Source organism: Scyliorhinus canicula, chromosome 2, assembly GCF_902713615.1.
Source record: "Scyliorhinus canicula chromosome 2, sScyCan1.1, whole genome shotgun sequence".
NCBI classification, from domain to species: Eukaryota; Metazoa; Chordata; class Chondrichthyes; order Carcharhiniformes; family Scyliorhinidae; genus Scyliorhinus; species Scyliorhinus canicula.
Genome location: NC_052147.1, coordinates 105,672,870 through 105,691,767, shown reverse-complemented (window position 1 = coordinate 105,691,767; position 18,898 = coordinate 105,672,870). Strand labels below are relative to the sequence as shown.

At 46.2% G+C, this 18,898-nt stretch overlaps 1 protein-coding gene across 7 annotated transcripts in view; it reads left to right on the top strand.

Annotated features, from left to right (window-relative positions):
* sipa1l1 (signal-induced proliferation-associated 1 like 1) overlaps positions 1-18,898 on the top strand; it is a 483,945-nt gene that overhangs the window by 366,410 nt on the left and 98,637 nt on the right. For all 7 annotated transcript variants that reach the window (XM_038784402.1, XM_038784345.1, XM_038784365.1 and 4 more), the window contains 2 exons: positions 9,152-9,301; positions 15,740-15,864. In XM_038784402.1, coding sequence (XP_038640330.1) covers positions 9,152-9,301; positions 15,740-15,864 — 275 coding nt within the window. The remainder of the gene's footprint in view (positions 1-9,151; positions 9,302-15,739; positions 15,865-18,898) is intronic.

Here is an 18,898-nt window from a genome sequence, read left to right as displayed (position 1 = left end):
AGTGTGTAGTGTTAATGAGGTCAGTCCATTTAGGAGTCTGGTAACAGGTGGGGAAGAAGCTGTTTTTGAGTCTGTTCGTGCGTGTTCTCAGACTTTTGTATCTCCTGCCCAATGGAAGAAGGTGGAAGAGTGAGTAAGCTGGGTGGGAGGGGTTTTTGATTCTGCTGCCCGCTTTCCCCAGGCAGCGTGAGGTGTAAATGGAGTCAATGGATGGGAGGCAGGTTCGTGTGATGGACTGGGCGGTGTTCACTACTCTCTGAAATTTTTTGCGGTCCTGGGCCAAGCAGTTGCCATACCAGGCTGTGATGCAGCCAGATAGGATGCTTTCTATGATGCATCTGTAAAAGTTGGTAAGGGATAATGTGGACATGCCGAATTTCCTTAGTTTCCTGAGGAAGTATATGCACTGTTGTGCTTTCTTGGTGGTAGTGTCGACGTAGGTGGACCAGGGCAGATTTTTGGAGATGTGCACCACTGTGAAGTTGAAACTGCTAACCATCTCCACCTCAGCCCCATGGATGCTGACAGGGGTGTGAACAGTACTTTGCTTCCTGAAGTCAGTGACCAGCTCTTTAGTTTGCTGGCATTGAGGGAGAGATTGTTGTCGCTGCACCACTCCACTAGGTTCTCTATCTCCCTCCTGTATTCTGATTCGTCGTTATTGGAGATCCGGCCCACTATGGTCGTATTGTCAGCAAACCTGTAGATGGAGTTGGAACCAAATTTTGCCACGCAGTCATGTGTGTACAGGGAGTAGAGTAGGGGGCTAAGTACGCAGCTTTGCGGGGCCCCGGTATTGAGGACTATGGTGGAGGAGGTGTTGTTGTTCATTCTTACTGATTGTGGTCTGTTGGTCAAAAAATCGAGGATCCAGTTGCAGAGTGGGGAGTCAAGTCCTATGTTTTGGAGCTTTGATATGCGCTTGGCTAGGATTATGGTGTTGAAGGCGGAGCTGTAATCAATAAATAGGAGTCTGATGTAGGAGTCCTTGTTGTCGAGATGCTCTAGGGATGAGTGTAGGGCCAGGGAAATGGTGAATTGCAGTGGATCAAGGTGCTCTGGGAGTATGGAGGTGAGGCGCTTCATGATCAACCTCTCGAAGCACTTCATTACGACTGAAGTCAGGGCCACCGGACAGTAGTCTTGAGGTACGTTGCCTAGTTCTTCTTTGGCACCGGTATAATGGTGGTCTTCTTGAAGCAGGTGGGGACCTCGGAGTGGAGTAGGGACTGGTTAAAGATGTCCGTGAATACCTCTGCCGGCTGGTATGCACAGGCTCTGAGTGCACGACCAGGGATCCCGTCCAGGTCCGTCAACTTCCGAGGGTTCACTTTCAGGAAGGCCAATCTGACTTTGGAAGCTGTGATGGTGGGTATGGGTGAGTTATGGGCTGCTGGGGCACTCGACAGCGGATTGTTGGTTACCTGCTCAAACCGAGCATAGAATGCATTGAGTTCATCGGGGAGGGGTGCGCTGCTGTTGGAGATACTGCTCGGCTTCGCTTTGTAGCCCGTTATGTTGTTTAGTCCTTGCCACAATCACCGAGAGTCTGTCTGTGACTCTAGCTTGGTTTAATAGTCTCTCTTGACATCTCGGATGGCTTTGCGGAGGTCGTACCTGGATTTCTTGTATAGGTCAGGGTTGTGTGACTTGTACGTCTCCGATCTGTCCTTCAGTAGGGAGTCAAGAGCTCTTCTATTTCCTCGGACCAGCACTGCACGACCTTCTTAGCTGGATTCTCCCGCTTGAGTTTCTGCTTGTATGCCGGGAGAAGGAGCACAGTTTTGTAGTCTGATTTCCCAAAGTGCGGTCAGGGGATGTTCTGTTTCGTAGTTGTTTATAAGTGTGTACAGTTCATCCAGCGCCTTCCTCACTTCTGCCTGGGATGGGATGTAGACCGATGGCTGAAGTGAACTCATGTGGAAGATAGTATGGGCGGCACTTCACGGTCAGGTATTCCAGGTCTGGGGAGCAGTAGGTCGCCAGTGTCGCGACATCCAAGCACCAGGAGGAGTTGATGAGGAGGCAAACCCCTCCACCCATCGCTTTGCCTGATGACACTCGGTGAATTGAGAAGCCTTCAGGTTGTATGGCACACTCCGGTGAGGCGGGGGTGAGCCATGTCTCTTGAAACTGAGCACACAGCAGCCTCTTACTTCCCTCTGAGAGGTAAGTCTGGTGTTAAGTTCATCCAGCTTGTTTTCGATCGCTTGGACGTTTGCCTGGAGTATGCTGGGGAGAGGGGTCTTGAAACCGCGTTGCTTCAGTCTAACCTGCAGACCAACGTGTGTCTCTCGCTTCCACGGTCGGCGGCTGCGGCTGGATGATCCTCCGATCCTTTGGGAGAAGTCTGACCTTGTGGAAGGTAGGTGGTTGCGTCTGGTAGGGTCCAGGGTGCTGGCAGGGACCAGGGCACTGGTTACGTTTCCGGGGTCGCATCTGGCAGGGTCCCGGGCGCTGGTTGAGGTAGAGGGGGGGTGGGGCATATTTGCGATCCAGATGGGTCCCGGCATTCTGCGGGCACGGGAATACTTTGTAGCACGGTCGGGTCCTCGCGCGGGGTCTCCGCCATTTTGGGTGTCGTGGGCAGGGGCTTCCTGAGGCAGGTTGGGCCTAGTCCCGTGTCTGTTCCCTCCCTGGGTGCTCCTGGGGTCGGGTCTTGAAGTCTGAGGTCTGAAGTTCAGGCCTCCATGTGGATTTTCCTTTCCTCCAGGTAGGTCGGGTCGCTGGGCGGGCCTCTCCGGATCGGGTCGCTGGGCGGGTCTCTCGGGGTCGAGTTGGGCCAGGTCCTGTCGTCGGGGGTCGGGTCGGGAGTTCCGGGGCTGGCGTTGGTTGTTAGGCCGGGTTGGGAGTTCAGAGGTCCTGGCCGGCTCCAAATGGAGGTCGGGGCTTCACTTCTGGTTTGGGCCCGATCCACTTCCAGGTCTTGGGGGTCAGGTCGGGTCGTGCAAAAGGAGCTAAATTCTCCCATACCCAGTGAGGCGGGGGGTCCCGGCGTAGCGGAGTGGCGCCAACCACTCCGGCGTCAGGGCTTCCCAAATGTGCGGAGTTCTCCGCACCTTTAGGGGCTAGGCCCGCGCCAGAGCGGCTCCCGCTCCGCCGACTGGCGCCAAAACTGGCACAAACGGCCTTTGGAGTCGGGACTGGCCGAAAGGCCTTCGCCAGTCAGCGTGAGTCCACGCATGCGCTGGAGCGTCAGCGGCCACTGACGTCACCACCGGCGCATGCGCGGTGGAGGGGGTCTCTTCCGCCTCCGCCATGATGCACCCCGATCGCGGGCCAGGCCACCGTGGGGGCACCCCCCAGGGTCCGATCGGCCCGCCCCCCACCCCCCCAGGACCTCGGGGGGCCTGCTCGCGCCGCCAATCCCGCCGACACAGAGGTGGTTTAAACCACGCCGGCAGGAGAGGCCTGACAGCGGCGGTACTTCAGCCCATTGCGGGCCGGAGAATCGCTGCGGGGGGTACGCCGATCGGCGGGGCGTGATTCCCGCTCCCGCCGATTCCTGGGTGGCGGAGAATTCTGGCCACGGCGGGGGCGGGATTTACACCGGCCCCGGGCGATTCCCCGACCCTGCGGGGAGTCAGAGAATTCCGCCCAAGGTCTCCACAGGCCTCGTAGGATGTTCAAGCAAGAAAAGATAAAAGTGAGAGGTTAGTAATATTGGGCGAAATTCTCCAACCCCACGCAGGGTCGGAGAATTGCCTGGGGGCGCCTAAAATCCCGCCCCCGCCGTGGCCGAGATTCTCGCCCCGCCGATCGGAGAGGCCCCTGCGGCGATTCTCCGGCCCGGATGGGCCGAAGTCCCGCCACTGGGAGGCCTCTCCCGCCGCCGAGATTTAAACCACCTCTGGAACGGCGGGCTCAGCGGCGCGAGCAGGCCCCCGGGGTCCTTGGGGGTCGGGGGGGCGATCGAACCCTGGGGGGTGCCCCCACGGTGGCCTGGCCCGTGATCGGGGCCCCCCGCTCAGACTGCGGGCCAGTGCCCTGGCTGCACTCTTTCTCCTTCCGCGCCGCCACGGCCTCCACCATAGCGGAAGTGGAAGAGAACCCTACATTGCGCATGCGCCAGCAGTGACGTCAGCGGCAGCGTCACTGCCGGCGCATGCACGGACCGGCGAAAGCCTTTCGGCCAGCCCCGCACCGGGGGCGCCGGTTTTTTGCGCCAGTCTTCTGGTGCTAACCGCTCCGGCGCGGGGCTGGCCCCCAAAGGTGGGGAGAATTCCCCACCTTTGGGGGCCAGCCCCGCGCCGGAGAATTCCCCACCTTTGGGGAGGCGCGAACCCTGAGTGGTTGGCGCCACTCCCCTACTCCGGGACCCTCTGTCACGCCGGGTAGAGGAGAATGCCGTCCATTGTTAGTCTTAGAATTAAATTTCAAAAGATTAGAACGAGTTAAGTAAAAAGTGAATCTGTTGGGGAGAGCTCGCAGAGAGTCACCTCGCTCCGTCGCCATCTTCTTTGAAGTGATGTGGAAAGAAAAGCTGAAGTAATGTTTGAGGTTGACGATCTTTCATCAGAACTCAGATCAGATGTTTCTTGGGGACTGGCTGGCACCTGCAAAATTGCACTGAAGCATGGGTTGCCCTTTCAGGAGAGGAGGATTGGGGTAGAATGAATCTAAGAAGATTGCTCATAAATAAGTCGGCTGTTAGCACATTATTTAAGAGGCCATGTGGAACAATGGGTAGCATCCCTGCCTCTGAGCCAGAAGTTCCGGGTTCAAGACCCACCCCAGTTGTATTCATAATGTGGCCATCAGGTCGAGTATCAACTTATAAATCCTTCCAAAGCATGCCAATTGCAGGTGGTAAGAGTAGGAAAGATTCCTGGCCATCTGTGCAATCGGAGGAAAGCTGGGGCCTCTACCATCACTATCCGTAGCTCCAGACTACAACACGCATGTAAAAGTGCATGTTTCCACAGCAGCTCAGACTCCCCAAGTGAGCTCTAACACACCACCTCCAAGCACACTATTTACCTACTTTTGAATTATTGAAGGTGGCTCCTTTTGATTACCAAGCCTTTACCGAAGCTCATAAAGTAGCAAACAAAATTAATTGCCCAATGTAACCACACAGTGTAACTGTTTCTCTGATCTGCAATCAGATGCTCCATTGACTTAAAAATATATGCTTCCTTCAGAAACTACATTTAATTAAGTTTTCACATTTGTATTGGTTTGGTACCACGCCTTACAGTGTGTAATTTGTTTTTCACTTCAATTTGAAACTAATCTTGTTAAACTGCTAAGATATTCTATGGTCAGTGCTGGATAATCATTCTTCAATGTATTTGTTGAGATTCACTGCAAGATTAACTTCAAAAACTTTTCTCAATGCCTATTTTCTGGTCCCATGTTGCAGTTTAATCTGCAGGGGAAATGGTGATGTCCATATGTGAATGAAAGTGATTTGCAGTAAAGAACTTAATGCATGGTTAAGTTGGGATGATTTCTTGGCTCTTTTCCCAGAAATCCATCTCTTTCCAAGAGCTGAACCATGACAGAACGGTTTCAGAAATTTAAAATTCTAGTGCTTTCAGAAAAAACATTTGTAGGGATTTAAATTCCAGTCAACCCCTTTACTCTGTATTAAGAACTGGATAACACCCTGGTGATGTGTGGAACACTCAAGCCTCCAATGTTATGCTGGGTTACAATGTCCCAGGCTCCATCCAGTAGCTGAATCAAATGGCCACTGTTCCACTGAGTCCAGATAGTGTGATAGACTATTGTGCAAAGAGTCATCAAATCTAAGCCCAATATTGTTCTCATCCGACATCCACTGTCTACCAAATTCCACTGTAGAGCAATTGGGAGCAGCCACTCAGACTTTTTTTTATTGTTTCCTTTAACTAACCCATGAACATGGACATTGGCAGTCTCTTCAACCACTACTACTCTCTTGCCCAAGATCAGCTAATTCAGAACAGACGGAAGATTGTAATTGCAACTTTCTGGCTTTGTACAGCTCCATTTCCCTTCAGTGGATTTACCTTCAGGTGTTGGACTTTACCGACTGGGCTGTTGGGAAATGCTACAAGCAGCACAAATACTTCAAAATTGAGGTTATTAAATTGGTTGGCCTGCCTCATTAGCATTGGATCAGAAAAATAGACCAGGAGTATTTCAAGGAGCACTCAAATAATTGTTTTTATTATTTCTGTATCTTGAAATCAGTAAGTAAATGCTGATAATGGTTATATAATCTGTGAGGTTATTGAAGTTCGGGAATAATCAAATTGAAGTCATTGAAAAGGTATCAGAAACATAGCAAAATGGATATTAGGATTAGAGTGCCTGGGAAGTGAAGCACGTGCAAGATACAAAATTGATACATTTTGAAGTAGATACTCGTTGCAATTTACTGTGTTTAGTGTTCTTCATTTGCACAACCATATACAACGTTTTCAGTAAGATAGGCTTCAGGGTTATTTAGTTCAAACCTTGCAGATTTAACTGCATCAAAGTAAAAGCCAATTTTTTTTACAATTCAGGCAAATACATTTCATCACGGGTTTTGTTCTCACTTTGTCCAAATTTGGAAGTGCTGTTGGATGGGGAAAAAAAAGATTCCCACTCAATGGCCACGGAAGCAGTTTTAGCTGCTGTGAATGAACAATCTCAGCAAATAAATTTCCCCTTGGTTTCTATGGATTATATAAAACTTCTGCTACAATTTCCATTTGTTAACTAGCATGGAATGTTCAAGTCCAGTCAAGATTTTTATTGTGAGAAAACACCATTTTTTGAGCTTTTCTTTTGAATGCCTTGACCTATATGATTTTTTTGGTCAAAAGCCCAGAGGACTACTGCGGTGTTGCACAGTTTAATAGGAGCCATCTGCTGTTTTTAAGCACTCTGGATGGCTTCAGTAACAACACAAAAAAATGTGAGGAGGAGTTTATAATCCAGCAGAAAAGTTGGGCAATTGTTTTGATGATACACGCCATAATATAATTGTTTAAAAATAGTCTTGATTTTAACTGTGCTTCATAATTTCTCCCTACTTCCACATCCGGGGGTTGCCAATGACCAGAAACTAAATGGACCAGCTTTTTAAATACTGTGGCCACATGAGCAGATCCAAGGCCAGGATCTTTAAGGCGAGCAACTCACCACCTGACTCCCCAAAGCCTTTCCACTACCTACAAGCCACAAGCCAGGAGTGTGATGGAATGCTGTCCATCTGCCTGTATGAATGCAACTTCAACAACACTCAGAAAGCTCGACACCATCTATGACAAAGCAGCCCACTTGATTGGTACCCCATCCACTGCTTAAACATTGACTCTTTCCACCACTGGTGCACAATGGCAGCAGTGTGTATCATCTATATGATTCACTGCAGCAACTCAAGACTCCTTCGACAGCACTTTCCAAACCCACAACCTCTACACCTGGAAGGACGAGGGCAGCAGATGCATAGAACGCCATGACTTGCAAGTTCCACTCCAAGCCACACACCATCCTAACTGGGAAATATATCGCCGTTGCTTGAGTGTCGTCCAGCCAAAATCCTGGAACTCCCTCCTGAAAGGCGTTGTGAGTGTACCTACAAGCTACTGCATGGACTGCAGCAGTTCAAGAATAATAATAATCTTTATTGTCACAAATAGGCTTACATTAACACTGCAATTAAGTTGCTGTGAAAAGCCCCTAGTCGCCTCATTCCAACGCCTGTTCGGGTACACAGGAAAAATTCAGAATGTCCTTGTGGGTGGAAACCGGATCACCAGGAGGAAACAGACACAGGGAGAACATGCAAACTCTGCACAGACAGTGACCCAAGCCGGAATCGAACCTGGGACCCTGGCACTGTGAAACAACAATGCTAACCACTGTACTACCATGCCACCCGATTCACTAATTGAAAAAAGGATTGTTCTGATGTGCTTTTTTTTCTCTCCTTTCCCTGAAGTTGATGACATGTTGGAGAATGATTGCTGCTAGGACGCATGCAACCAATGGGACCTCATGTAATGTACTTGGACATTAAATCATAGAATGAAGCAGGGATGTTGAAGGTCCCAATTCAACCCTCACCTAAAGGCCTGTTCTGTCAGCAGTCACTAAGTAACAATTAGAAATCGAGAACCCGAGTTCCCCACCACTAATGTGCGATGCTGAGGCCAACTATAACATCACTAATACCCCGTGTGACATCAGTGAACTTAGCATTGATGAAATTCAGACTTTTCCCAAACTATTTCCAAACCAGTCAGCATATTTCTCAGCTGATCAGTTTCAGTACCAAAATAAATATAAATTGAATTGATTTGAAGGTTGGATACAGTAGCAAAGGTACCCCCAATGCCCATAGAGTTTTATTATTTTTGTTTCTGACACTTCTTCCAAGGTTAAAACAAAACAAAGCTTTGGACCCAGAGAGATGACTGGCTTCCTTAACCCATTGGGGTCGGAAGATTTTTAAGAACTACCCAAAATTATATTGCTGTCAGGCTGGGGCATTTATATTCAGTCTTCGGATGTGATCATCGTTGGCAAAGCAAGCATTTATTGCCCATCCCCAATTGCCCTTGGGAAGATGGTGATGAACCGTCTTCTTGAACTGCTGTACTGTATGTGGTGCAAGTAATGTGTACACTGCAGTTCGGCAGGAGGTTCCCAAGGTTTTGACCCAACACCAGTAAAAGAATAGTTACAAGTCAGGATGGTGTGTCAAACAGGCAGAGTACGTGCAGGTGGTGGTGTTGCATGCCTCTGATGCTATTCTTTTTCCAGATGGTTGAGGTCACATGTTTGGAAGGTGTTGTTGAAGGAATCTTGCTCCATTGCATCTGGTAGATGATGCACATTGTCACCTCAGCACATGGGTGGTGAAGAGAGTGGATCTTTAAGGTGGTGAACGGGGAGCTGATCAAGCAGGGCTGCTTTGTCCCAGATGAGGCTGAACTTCATGAGTATTGTTGGAGCTACATTCGTGACCTTTACATTGTGAACAGGAGTTGGGTTAGTTACCACAGCATCACTCGCCTCTGGCCTTCTCTTGTAGCCCCAATATTTATATAGCTCTACATAAAAGTTATTTTGAAAGAAACCCGCATTAACACCAGAAGGGGGAGAGAGAAAAGAAAGCATTGCTGTTACTTAAATATATTAAGGAAACAACACTTATTGACTCTTGCAGGTCACTTTCTGCAATGGACAGTTCTTATGTCTCCGTGTCATCAGTCGGCAGAAACCAGCACAGCCGTAATTCACCCAGCAATCTGTCTTCCTCCAGTGATGCGGGATCTGGTGGTGGCACCCATCGAAGGCAGAAGTCCATTCCTGATGGGTAAGTTCCAGCCAATTTTCTGCTACCATTTCAACCATTTGGTTAATAACTCGCCCTTGGGGCACATTAAAGAGCTGTGTTCAGCGTGTACAAATTGAACTGTCTGTGCCCTGCTGAGCAAACTGAACGAGAGGCTGATATCACAGACATCTGTTAACAGGTACTCATTTCCTATTAATTGCAGGCTCTGAAATTAGAATGAAATGAGGCAGAAAGAAGCCACATGCCTCTTGCACCAGATACCAGCAATATCCTTACATGCTGCAGGCTTCTTCAAGGATGTGGCTTGTACAGGCTGTGTAATTAAAATGGTTAAAATATTAACCTTTTGGAGCTCTCCAGACATCTCTGCTTATTTCTTTTTTAGTCTGCATAATTATCCACTGATCATTCGATAAGTCGCTTGGCGTCAGGCACCACAGAACTCAAAATGAAGTTGTTTTCTGCTGGACAAATACCAGAGACATTTGTGAGCAGGCATATTTTCTTTATCATTTCCACTTCTGCTCATTTCCCATTTATTTTTTCTCTGCCTTATTCTCACAACCTCTTTCACTCTTCTCGGTGACAACCCTTTCCCTTGCTCTTGTACTCTATCTGTACCTGGATCCTCTACTTCTTTGAGCTTTTCACACCTCGGAAGTAGCCTGATCTACCCTCTTTAGGTCCAAATGAAAGACCTCACTTGCCTGTATTGAAATCTATTTACCACAGTTTTGCCTGTTCAGCTAATCAGTTAAATATTTATTTGATACTTTCTGCGTCCACCTACACTGCTTACAATGCAGTCTATTTTTGTGTCCTTGACAGATTTGGAAATATGACTTTCTATTCCATTGTCTAAGTCGTTAATAAAAAATCATTGCATTGTTGTGACACTGACACACATCTCTTCTGCGACATTGTAATTTATGCCCTGCCAATTAGAGTGCCTGTCCATTAGCCCTGCTGCTCAGCCAATCTCCTAGCCAGGTCAATAATTTGCCTTCAATCCATGAGCTTCAATTATGCGGGACATTTGTGGACTTCCAGAGAGCATGTGATATAAATATCATCGACATTCACCTGTTCACTACTTTAGTCGTCACTCTTCAGAATATTCAGTTTGGTTCAACAGCATGACCTGCCCTTTACAAATCCATGCTGGTGCTCTCTGATCCGCTGAACACTTTCGAGCATTCAATCATCTTAACCTTAATTATAGATTCTAGAATTTCCTTACAACAGATGTTTGGCTAACTGGTCTATAATTCCTTGGTTTTCTTCTCTTGCCTTTTTTAAATGCTGGTGTGACATGTGCAATTTTCCAATCCAAAGTGTTTGCTTGCTCTCACTCTCTCTCACCCGTTCCATTCCCCTCTGCTTTAAAAGGAACCTGAAAAGTGTGAAAGTTAGCAGGCAACATTAACTTGTGACAATCATGCTGGTTATATTTTCAGAGTGTATTTTTCTTACCTCACAAGGGAAACCATCCCATCAAGCAGTGCTTGTGTTCATTCAACCTCTAATCACAGTTCATGAAATTGAACATTGACCTAATTGGACTACAATTATTATTTGAATTAATGTGAAGAATACAACATGTCGGCTATTTGTTAAATCTTCCTGATACTCTCTTGGTAACTACTATTAACTACCAGCAAATTTGGTCTGATGTTTGTAATCTAACATTAATGCTTCATTTAATTATTGAGATGATTAGGCCAGTATCCTTTGGTATTTACATGTATGTTTCCCCTGTGAGAATGCAGTGTCAGCACCAAGCCACCCAAAGTAAATTATAAGATGGTTCCACGTTTATTTTAAAAAAATACACCACACGGCACTTCAACAGCATGAATCTTCACTACTCATCTCTATAGCCATGGCTGCTGATTCACAGTAACTAAATAAGCCAAGGAGGTCTTGTGGCACAGTGGGTCGTACTTTTGCCTCTGAGCCTGAAGCTTCAAGTCCCAGATCCTGATGCAGGACTTGATGGCCAAGAAAGGTGCATTTATAACCAAGCAAACAGTTTGATTATCAGTATATGTTAATGGCAGGTAGAAGGAATGGGAGTGATTCCTGGTTAGCCATGAGATAGAAAGAAATTGAAGCCTGTACAATCGTTATCTATAGCTCCAGACTGCAATACAATAGTGTATGTTGCCACAACAACTTTGACTCCTTGGGTTGGTTGGCTTAGTTGGCTGGATGGCTGGTGTGGATCAGATTGGCACCAACAAAATGGGGTTTGGTCCCCATTATGAATAGGTGTGGGTTTGGAAACAACCTCTTTGCCCCACCATGCCCTGGTGGAGGGCATGGCTCTATGTGTCGGACTTGCCTTTGGGCAGAGAACTTGAGAAGAAATTAACCAAATTTCGGTTTCAAATGGATTAAAGGGAAACTATTCAGTATTCTTCCTGTTGGCATTTGGATTGACATTTCAACATCTGCTTAATTGTGTGAGCTGTGATCAGAGGTCACCTGAGTATGAGCACGCATGGATGGAACTGTTTCCATCATGGGAAGTAAGTGTTTTGAAATTCCGTTCAACCCAGTTTTCTATTAAACCTTTGTCTGTTCATATAATCACCTCACCACCCCGAACTTAGATCTCTGATTTTGTGCTGAATTATTAAAAATTCAGGCTGGTTTCCGGGGCTGGTTTAGCACAGTGGGCTAAATAGCTGGCTTGTAATGCAGAACAAGGCAGCAGCACGGGTTCAGTTCCCGTACCGGCCTTCCCGAACAGGCATTGGAATGTGGCGACTAAGGCTTTTCGCAGTAACTTCATTGAAGCCTACTTGTGACAATAAGCGATTATTATTCTTATAATATGTTTGCTATGGGCAATTTGTCTGGCATCACTAGGCCCAGGTTGCCCAGAGTTATGTCACCTCCGGCTATTGCAAGCATGCATGGAAGAGAAACCCCAGACCTGGTCAGCCTGAGTGTAAGCTGTACATGGTTCCAGAGGCAGAAAGCTGGAATAGAGCCTGTAAACCTTTTGTGCTGGTCAGGCCCATTTTCTGCTCTCAAGATTCAAGAGAAGAAACCTTGGACAGGAAAATATTCCCTGGTCCATTCAGCCTGTACCAAAAGATTTATGCATCGCAATATACCCACTCCCCATCCAACCTGAAAGCCATATGCAGCCACTTGGGAGATGCCAAAACACAGATAAAAAGCCAGGCCAATTAACGTGTGTGTGTGTGTGTGGGGGGGGGGGGGGGGGGGGGGGCTGCTGTTGCAGAAAGTCTGGAGAGCTCCTGGCTTGGACCCTTTAGGCAATTAACATTAGTTCAGGAGATGACTTGGCACTGATTCATGTTAGCAGGCACCTAACATTTTGTACAAAGTGGCCACATACCCAGCCAGAAACTAGTCCAGCTCTCACAGCAAGTTTATATTCACCACACAAGCCAGCAGCCTGTTCCACAGGCCTACTATTCTATGGGAGAAGAAACGCCTTGGATTATCTAATCCAGTAACATGAAATTCTAATCTCTGGTCCTTCTTGGCACACTTAATTCAAATAAGGTGTTGACATGAGCCCAACCTATTATCATCATCATCTAATGGACACATGCACATTGGTGGAAGTAACCTCGTTGTTCAGATGATTGTTCTGTTTTTAATGCAGAAATGTCTCTCCCATTTCTATTATCAGACAAATTTATTTATGGAGATATTTGACTAACACTGTCTAAACATTACTGATCACTGTGGAATTTGTCAATGAGCTATATAGCCTCAGAACTGTGGGAAAAGTCTAGTCTAATGCATTATGTATGCTATGTAGTTTCTTTATATGAACAGCCAGCCACATTAGCCTCGCAAACAACTCTTGCATTTTACTAATGGAAATATAGCATTTGTCAAACCCATTAGCCTATTCAACTAATCAAAAGAGATCAGTTCAGATGTTGTACTCTAAATGTTCACAGCATACAATTCCTCGCCTTTCTTTTATTTATCTGCCAAATGTTGTACATAATTGTACCATTACTCTGGTAATTGCTTCATGTATATTTTTAATGATCATGATGTGAATTGAACTTTTATACATTCCCAGGAATGCAAATTTGCCTTTGGAAAAAAAAACATGTAAAGGGATATTCATAATTGCCATTTTTGGTGATCTTTGTCCCCTTTCCTCCCATGCCAGAAATGTTGAACAGTTTTATTTCAAGTTTCTCTGAGAGACCCACTGTAAAGATTGACACACTCCCTCACAGCAGCTGTCCATAATTCAGAAAAATTGTACTTTCTTTCGGTAGCCATCATGAAGGCAAATGTTTGTTAAAATGCAGTAGCAGAAGTAACATGCCTGTCAGCCGGCAAATATAGAATCTTGCAGATGTCACAACAGCATTATATAAACCTGGACTCGCCTTGATGCAATGGTGTACTGGAGTTTTATGAATTATTTGTACTTCTGCAGATTATCTTTATAAATTCATTTCTAGTCCATGCATACAGGATTCTTGTATATACATGCATTTAAATTTTGCGCGAAAAAGAGGTGCCCTACAATTCAAAGTTTCTATTTGTATGGTGAGATCACATTGTTATGATCAACTATTAATGATGGTGTGTTTAGGCAAACTAAACACGTGGCTCATACCTCTAGAAAATTAGATTTGACATTTTTTTCCCCTTAAATTTAGAGTACCCAATTATTATTTTTTTCCCAATTAAGGGACAATTTAGCGTGGCCAATCCACCCACCCTGCACATCTTTGGGTAGTGGGGGTGAAACCCACGCAAACATGGGGAGAATGTGCAAACTCCACACGGACAGTGAACGGGGCCGGGATTGAACCCAGGTCCTCAGCGCCGTGAGGTAGCAATGCTAACCGCTCCACCACCACCGTGCTGCCCCTATTATTTTCCAATTAAGGGACAATTTAATGGAGCCAATCCACCTAAGCTGCACATCTTTTGTGTTGTGGTATGAAACCCATGCAGGCACGGGGAGTATGTGCAAACTTCACACAGACAGTGACCCGGGGCCGGGATCGAGCTCGGGTCCTCTGTGCTGTCGATAGCAGTGCTAACTACTGTGCCACCTTGCCACCCAGATTTTATATGTTGAAGACTAAATTAATGGCTGAAAGGTTCTCAACAATGTAAAATTGCTCAAATCTAAAAGGTACATGCCATTCAGAAAAAAACTAATGAGAAGCCCAAGGTCTTTGTCTATTGGCAGGAAGCTGTGTTGCACTGTGCAAGTTATTTGCCATCGCAAACCAAACATAACCCAGCCAGCGATTTGCACTCTGTCTACCAATCATGTTCCAAATGCTGCTGTGTGCTTAACATTTGGGAGAAAATCTGAATGGGACACCTATGTTGAGCTATTTCGGTGCTCGGCACTTCAATTATTTGAAAATGTTTCATTCAAATAAAACACTTTTCATCATTAACCTAATTTCATCCAGTGAAGGGCAGGTGGTAATACACAGTCAGAAGCATTTGAAAGTAACTTTTATTTGAATAGATAATACTAGTTTTTTTTATTGAGTTTGGTGAAAATGAAGGAAGCTTGGGGCCAACATCAAATAAGGATTAGGTTGAGTTTCACCAATGTATCTTATTAAGAATGTGGACCATAAAGCAGATTGAGTGTCCTGGTTCACTGATTTCGCCAGCATCAATTGGATCACACTTGTTATCGTTAGAAGAACATTTATTTAGTCTTTTCACAGGGTGGAGTCATTACTAGCTGGACCAGCATTTTTATGCACATACCTAATCGGCCTTGAAGGTGATGGCAAACCACGTCTTTAAACACTACTATCCATGTGATCCATGCATCAGGGGCAAAAAAATGTTTTAATGTCTTATTGCCAATCATACTCCCCACCCTCATTCCTAAGGCCACTGTTATCTTGTATGGGATTCAACTCCCAAGTTTTGCAATCTTTCATTCCTTGTCCATATGGGCATAATGTAAGCATGAGGCTTGACGGCGAGTGTTGCAGTCTACCTGACCGTAAGGGGAATATCATAAGATAGCCTAATCCTGCACACTACTTACAGAACATGGTTGGATTGGGAGTAGGATCTTGGCCATGTTTCTTCTCCACCTCCGAGGCACCAAGACCATTTGAGCAGTCGACTGATTTCTTCCACTAAAGAGACCCACAGCAAATGGTTTGTTTTGTGATGTGCGCAGTGGACAGATGGTATCCAAACTTTGTCAACGTAGGAAACATTCTGTTCTTAAAATGTTCTCTAAGAAAATGAGCCTGCTAAATAAAAATAAATTGGGCTATTTGATATACTCCTCAACAAATTCACTCAAGTTGGGCTTTATTTGGATAAGTTCAAAAAGTAGTCTGCTTTATTACCTTTAAATTTGTTATGTTATGAAACTATTTACGAGCCTATAAGACTTGTTTATGCAGGAATTAATAATTCTGCTGTCTTTTTCATTTAAATTGTCAGATTTGGCATTAATCGGCGGTCCCCTGGGTCAGTTGATCGCCTGAGCTTTAATGAAGGTGGCGGGAGTGGTAAATCTACACCTATCTGGCAGAGAAGTGAAGATAGCAACATGGAGAAATCAACGGGTTAGTATGGTGTTGGATGGCTATGTATAAACATGGATGGCTTACTGATTCAGCAGTGTTATTGTATTATTCCAAATTAAATTGTTAAATGTATTATTTGAATAATTCCTTTGATGTGATTATACTAATATCAATGCTATGTTCAAATGAAAACACGGCCCCTTAGGCTTGCTCCAATCATTGTATCTTTTGCATAGCTGGTTTTAGAATTGTTCTGGTTCACCTCCATGACAAGTACAATATAGAGAGGCTTGAGCAATTTCTTAGAATCATTCAAACGTATAGCAGGGAAGGAGGCTAATTAGCCTATCATGGGCTGTATTTTATATGACCTCATCAGGCTCGTTTTCAGCAGGGGGTGGGCATGTAAAATAGGGGGTGCCCACCACACCAACTTCCGGTCCACCATGCAAACTCACCCCAATAACATGGGGGAGTGAGCGGGTGCCAGAATCGACAGCCTTCCCACCATATTCAAATAAGTAACCTAGGATCAATTCAGCTTGTTATCAAGCCAGTTGACCAGATAATGTGCTGCCCATGCAATAAATTGTTTGGCTGGGGCAATCTGATTTTTTAACAAAATTCTTCACAAAGGACAGGAAGGAAAGGGGCTTCGATCTTCGGGGGCTATCCTTTGCTAATCAGGGATGCTGCCCTCCTAAGGGCTTGACCCCCTTCCTTCCTATGTGCCTGCTGCCTTAAATTCACCCCCGCCCCCTCCCTATCCTCTGTCCAAGACCCTGAATTTAGCTGCTCAAAGGATCTATGGGCAGACTTGTCTTGCGGTTACTGACTCGCTGTTGGTACTGTAAGGCTGATGGAGCTGCCAGTTAATCCAGTTTACTAATCCGCTTCAGAGGGTGGGACTTCCTCCCCAACTTACTGGTTACAGGGCGTGAAACGTGTTGGCTCCACGCTAACTTCTCTTCTGGAAGGTGGAGAGAGCCGCCTATTCCCACCCTCCCAACTCCTGTATTATTCAGCCCCACGTGTTGACTTGTTTGCCGTCCCCACATGCATTACTTCACATGTCCCCTATAATGAATTTAGTTTTCCACTTGACTAGTGGAGAGCAGTAACCAGGGGGCTGTTGGGAAGGTAAGTTTCCCGTTTTAAAAACTTACCTTACAGGAACGGTGAGAGGGAGGAGCTGAGTGGGAGTGGTCGAATTGTGCTCTGGGAAGGTGAGTGAACTGATATATTTGGTCAGCGGCTGAACCCGAGACACTACACATGTAGTGTCTCCCACCCGCCCACCTCCTCTAACCAAAAAAAAAAGACTGTGGTGTGTTGATAAGGTACGGTTTTTTTATTTCTATTTCTTTTTAATCGTGTGATTGGTAACAATTTTTCTTTTTTCCCCCTTTTTTATTTATCTATTATTTGATATTATAGTTGGACTAAGTTAAGTTTAAGATTAAAAATGGCAGGAGATCTCAGGCTCGTGTTATGTTCCTCTTGCTCAATGTGGGAGCTCAGGGACATGGCTGATGTCCCTGACTCCTTCACGTGTGGGAATTGTGTCCAGCTGCAGCTCTTGTTAGACCGCATGATGGCTCTGGAGCTGCAGATGGACTCACTTTGGAGCATCAGCGATGCTGAGGAGGTCGTGGATAGCACTTTTAGCGAATTGGTCACACCGCAGATTAGGATTGCTGAGGGAGAAAGGGAATGGGTGACTAAAAGGCAGAGAAAAAGCAGGAAGGCTGTGCAGGTGTCCCCTGCGGTCAACTCCCTCCAAAACAGGTATACTGTTTTGGATACTGTTGGGGGAGATGGCTCACCAGGGGAAGGCAGCAGTAGCCAGGTTCATGGCACCATGGCTGGCTTTGCTGTACAAAAGGGCGGGAAAAAGAGTGGAAGGGCTATAGTCATAGGGGATTCAATTGTAAGGGGAGTAGATAGGCGGGTCTGTGGTCGGAAACAAGACTCCCGAATGGCATGTTACCTCCCAGGTGCACGGGTCAGGGATGTCTCAGATAGGCTGCAGAACATTATGAGGGGGAGGGTGAACAGCCAGTTGTCATGGTGCATATAGGCACCAATGATATAGGTAAAAAACGGGATGAGGTCCTACAAGTAGAATTTAGGGAGTTAGGAGCCAAGTTAAATAGTCAGACCTCCCTCCGAGGTAGTAATCTCAGGATTGCTACCAATGCCATGTGGTAGTCAGAGTAGAAATGAAAGAATAGGCAGGATGAATGCGTGGCTTGAGAGATGGTGCAGGAGGGAGGGGTTCAGATTTTTGGGACATTGGGACCGTTTCTGGGGGAGGTGGGACTACTACAAATTGGACGGTCTACACCTGGGCCGGACTGGAACCAATGTCCTTGGGGGTGCTTTTGCTAAGGCTGTTTGGGAGGGTTTAAACTAATGTGGCAGGGGGGTGGGAACCAAATGAGGAGGTTAGTGGACAGTAAGGAGGTCATAACTAAAGCCTGTAGGAACTAGATCATGAAGTCAGCGTGACTAAGGGGAAGAGTAGGCAGGGAGCAGATGATGAACGCAAAGGGACTGGTTATCTGAGGTGCATTTGTTTTAATGCAAGAAGTGTAGTAGGTAAGGCAGATGAACTTAGGGTATGGATTAGTACCTGGGAGTATGATATTGCTATTACAGAGACTTGGTTGAGGGAAAGGCATGATTGGCAACTAAATATCCCAGGATATTGATGCTTCAGGCGGGATAGAGAGGGAGGTAAAAGGGGTGGAGGAGTTGCATTTCTGGTCAGAGAGGATATCACAGCTGTGCTGAAGGAGGGCACCATGGAGGACTCGAGCAGTGAGGTGATATGGGCAGAGCTCAGAATAGGAAGGGTGCGGTAACAATGTTGGGACTGTACTATAGACCTCCCAACAGTGAGCGTGAGATAGAGGTACAAATATGTAAACAGATTATGGAAAGATGTAGGAGCAACAGGGTGGTGGTGATAGGAGATTTTAATTTTCCCAACATTGACTGGGATACACTTAGTGTTAGAGGTCTAGATGGAGCAAAATTTGTAAGGAGCATCCAGGAGGGTTTTCTAGAG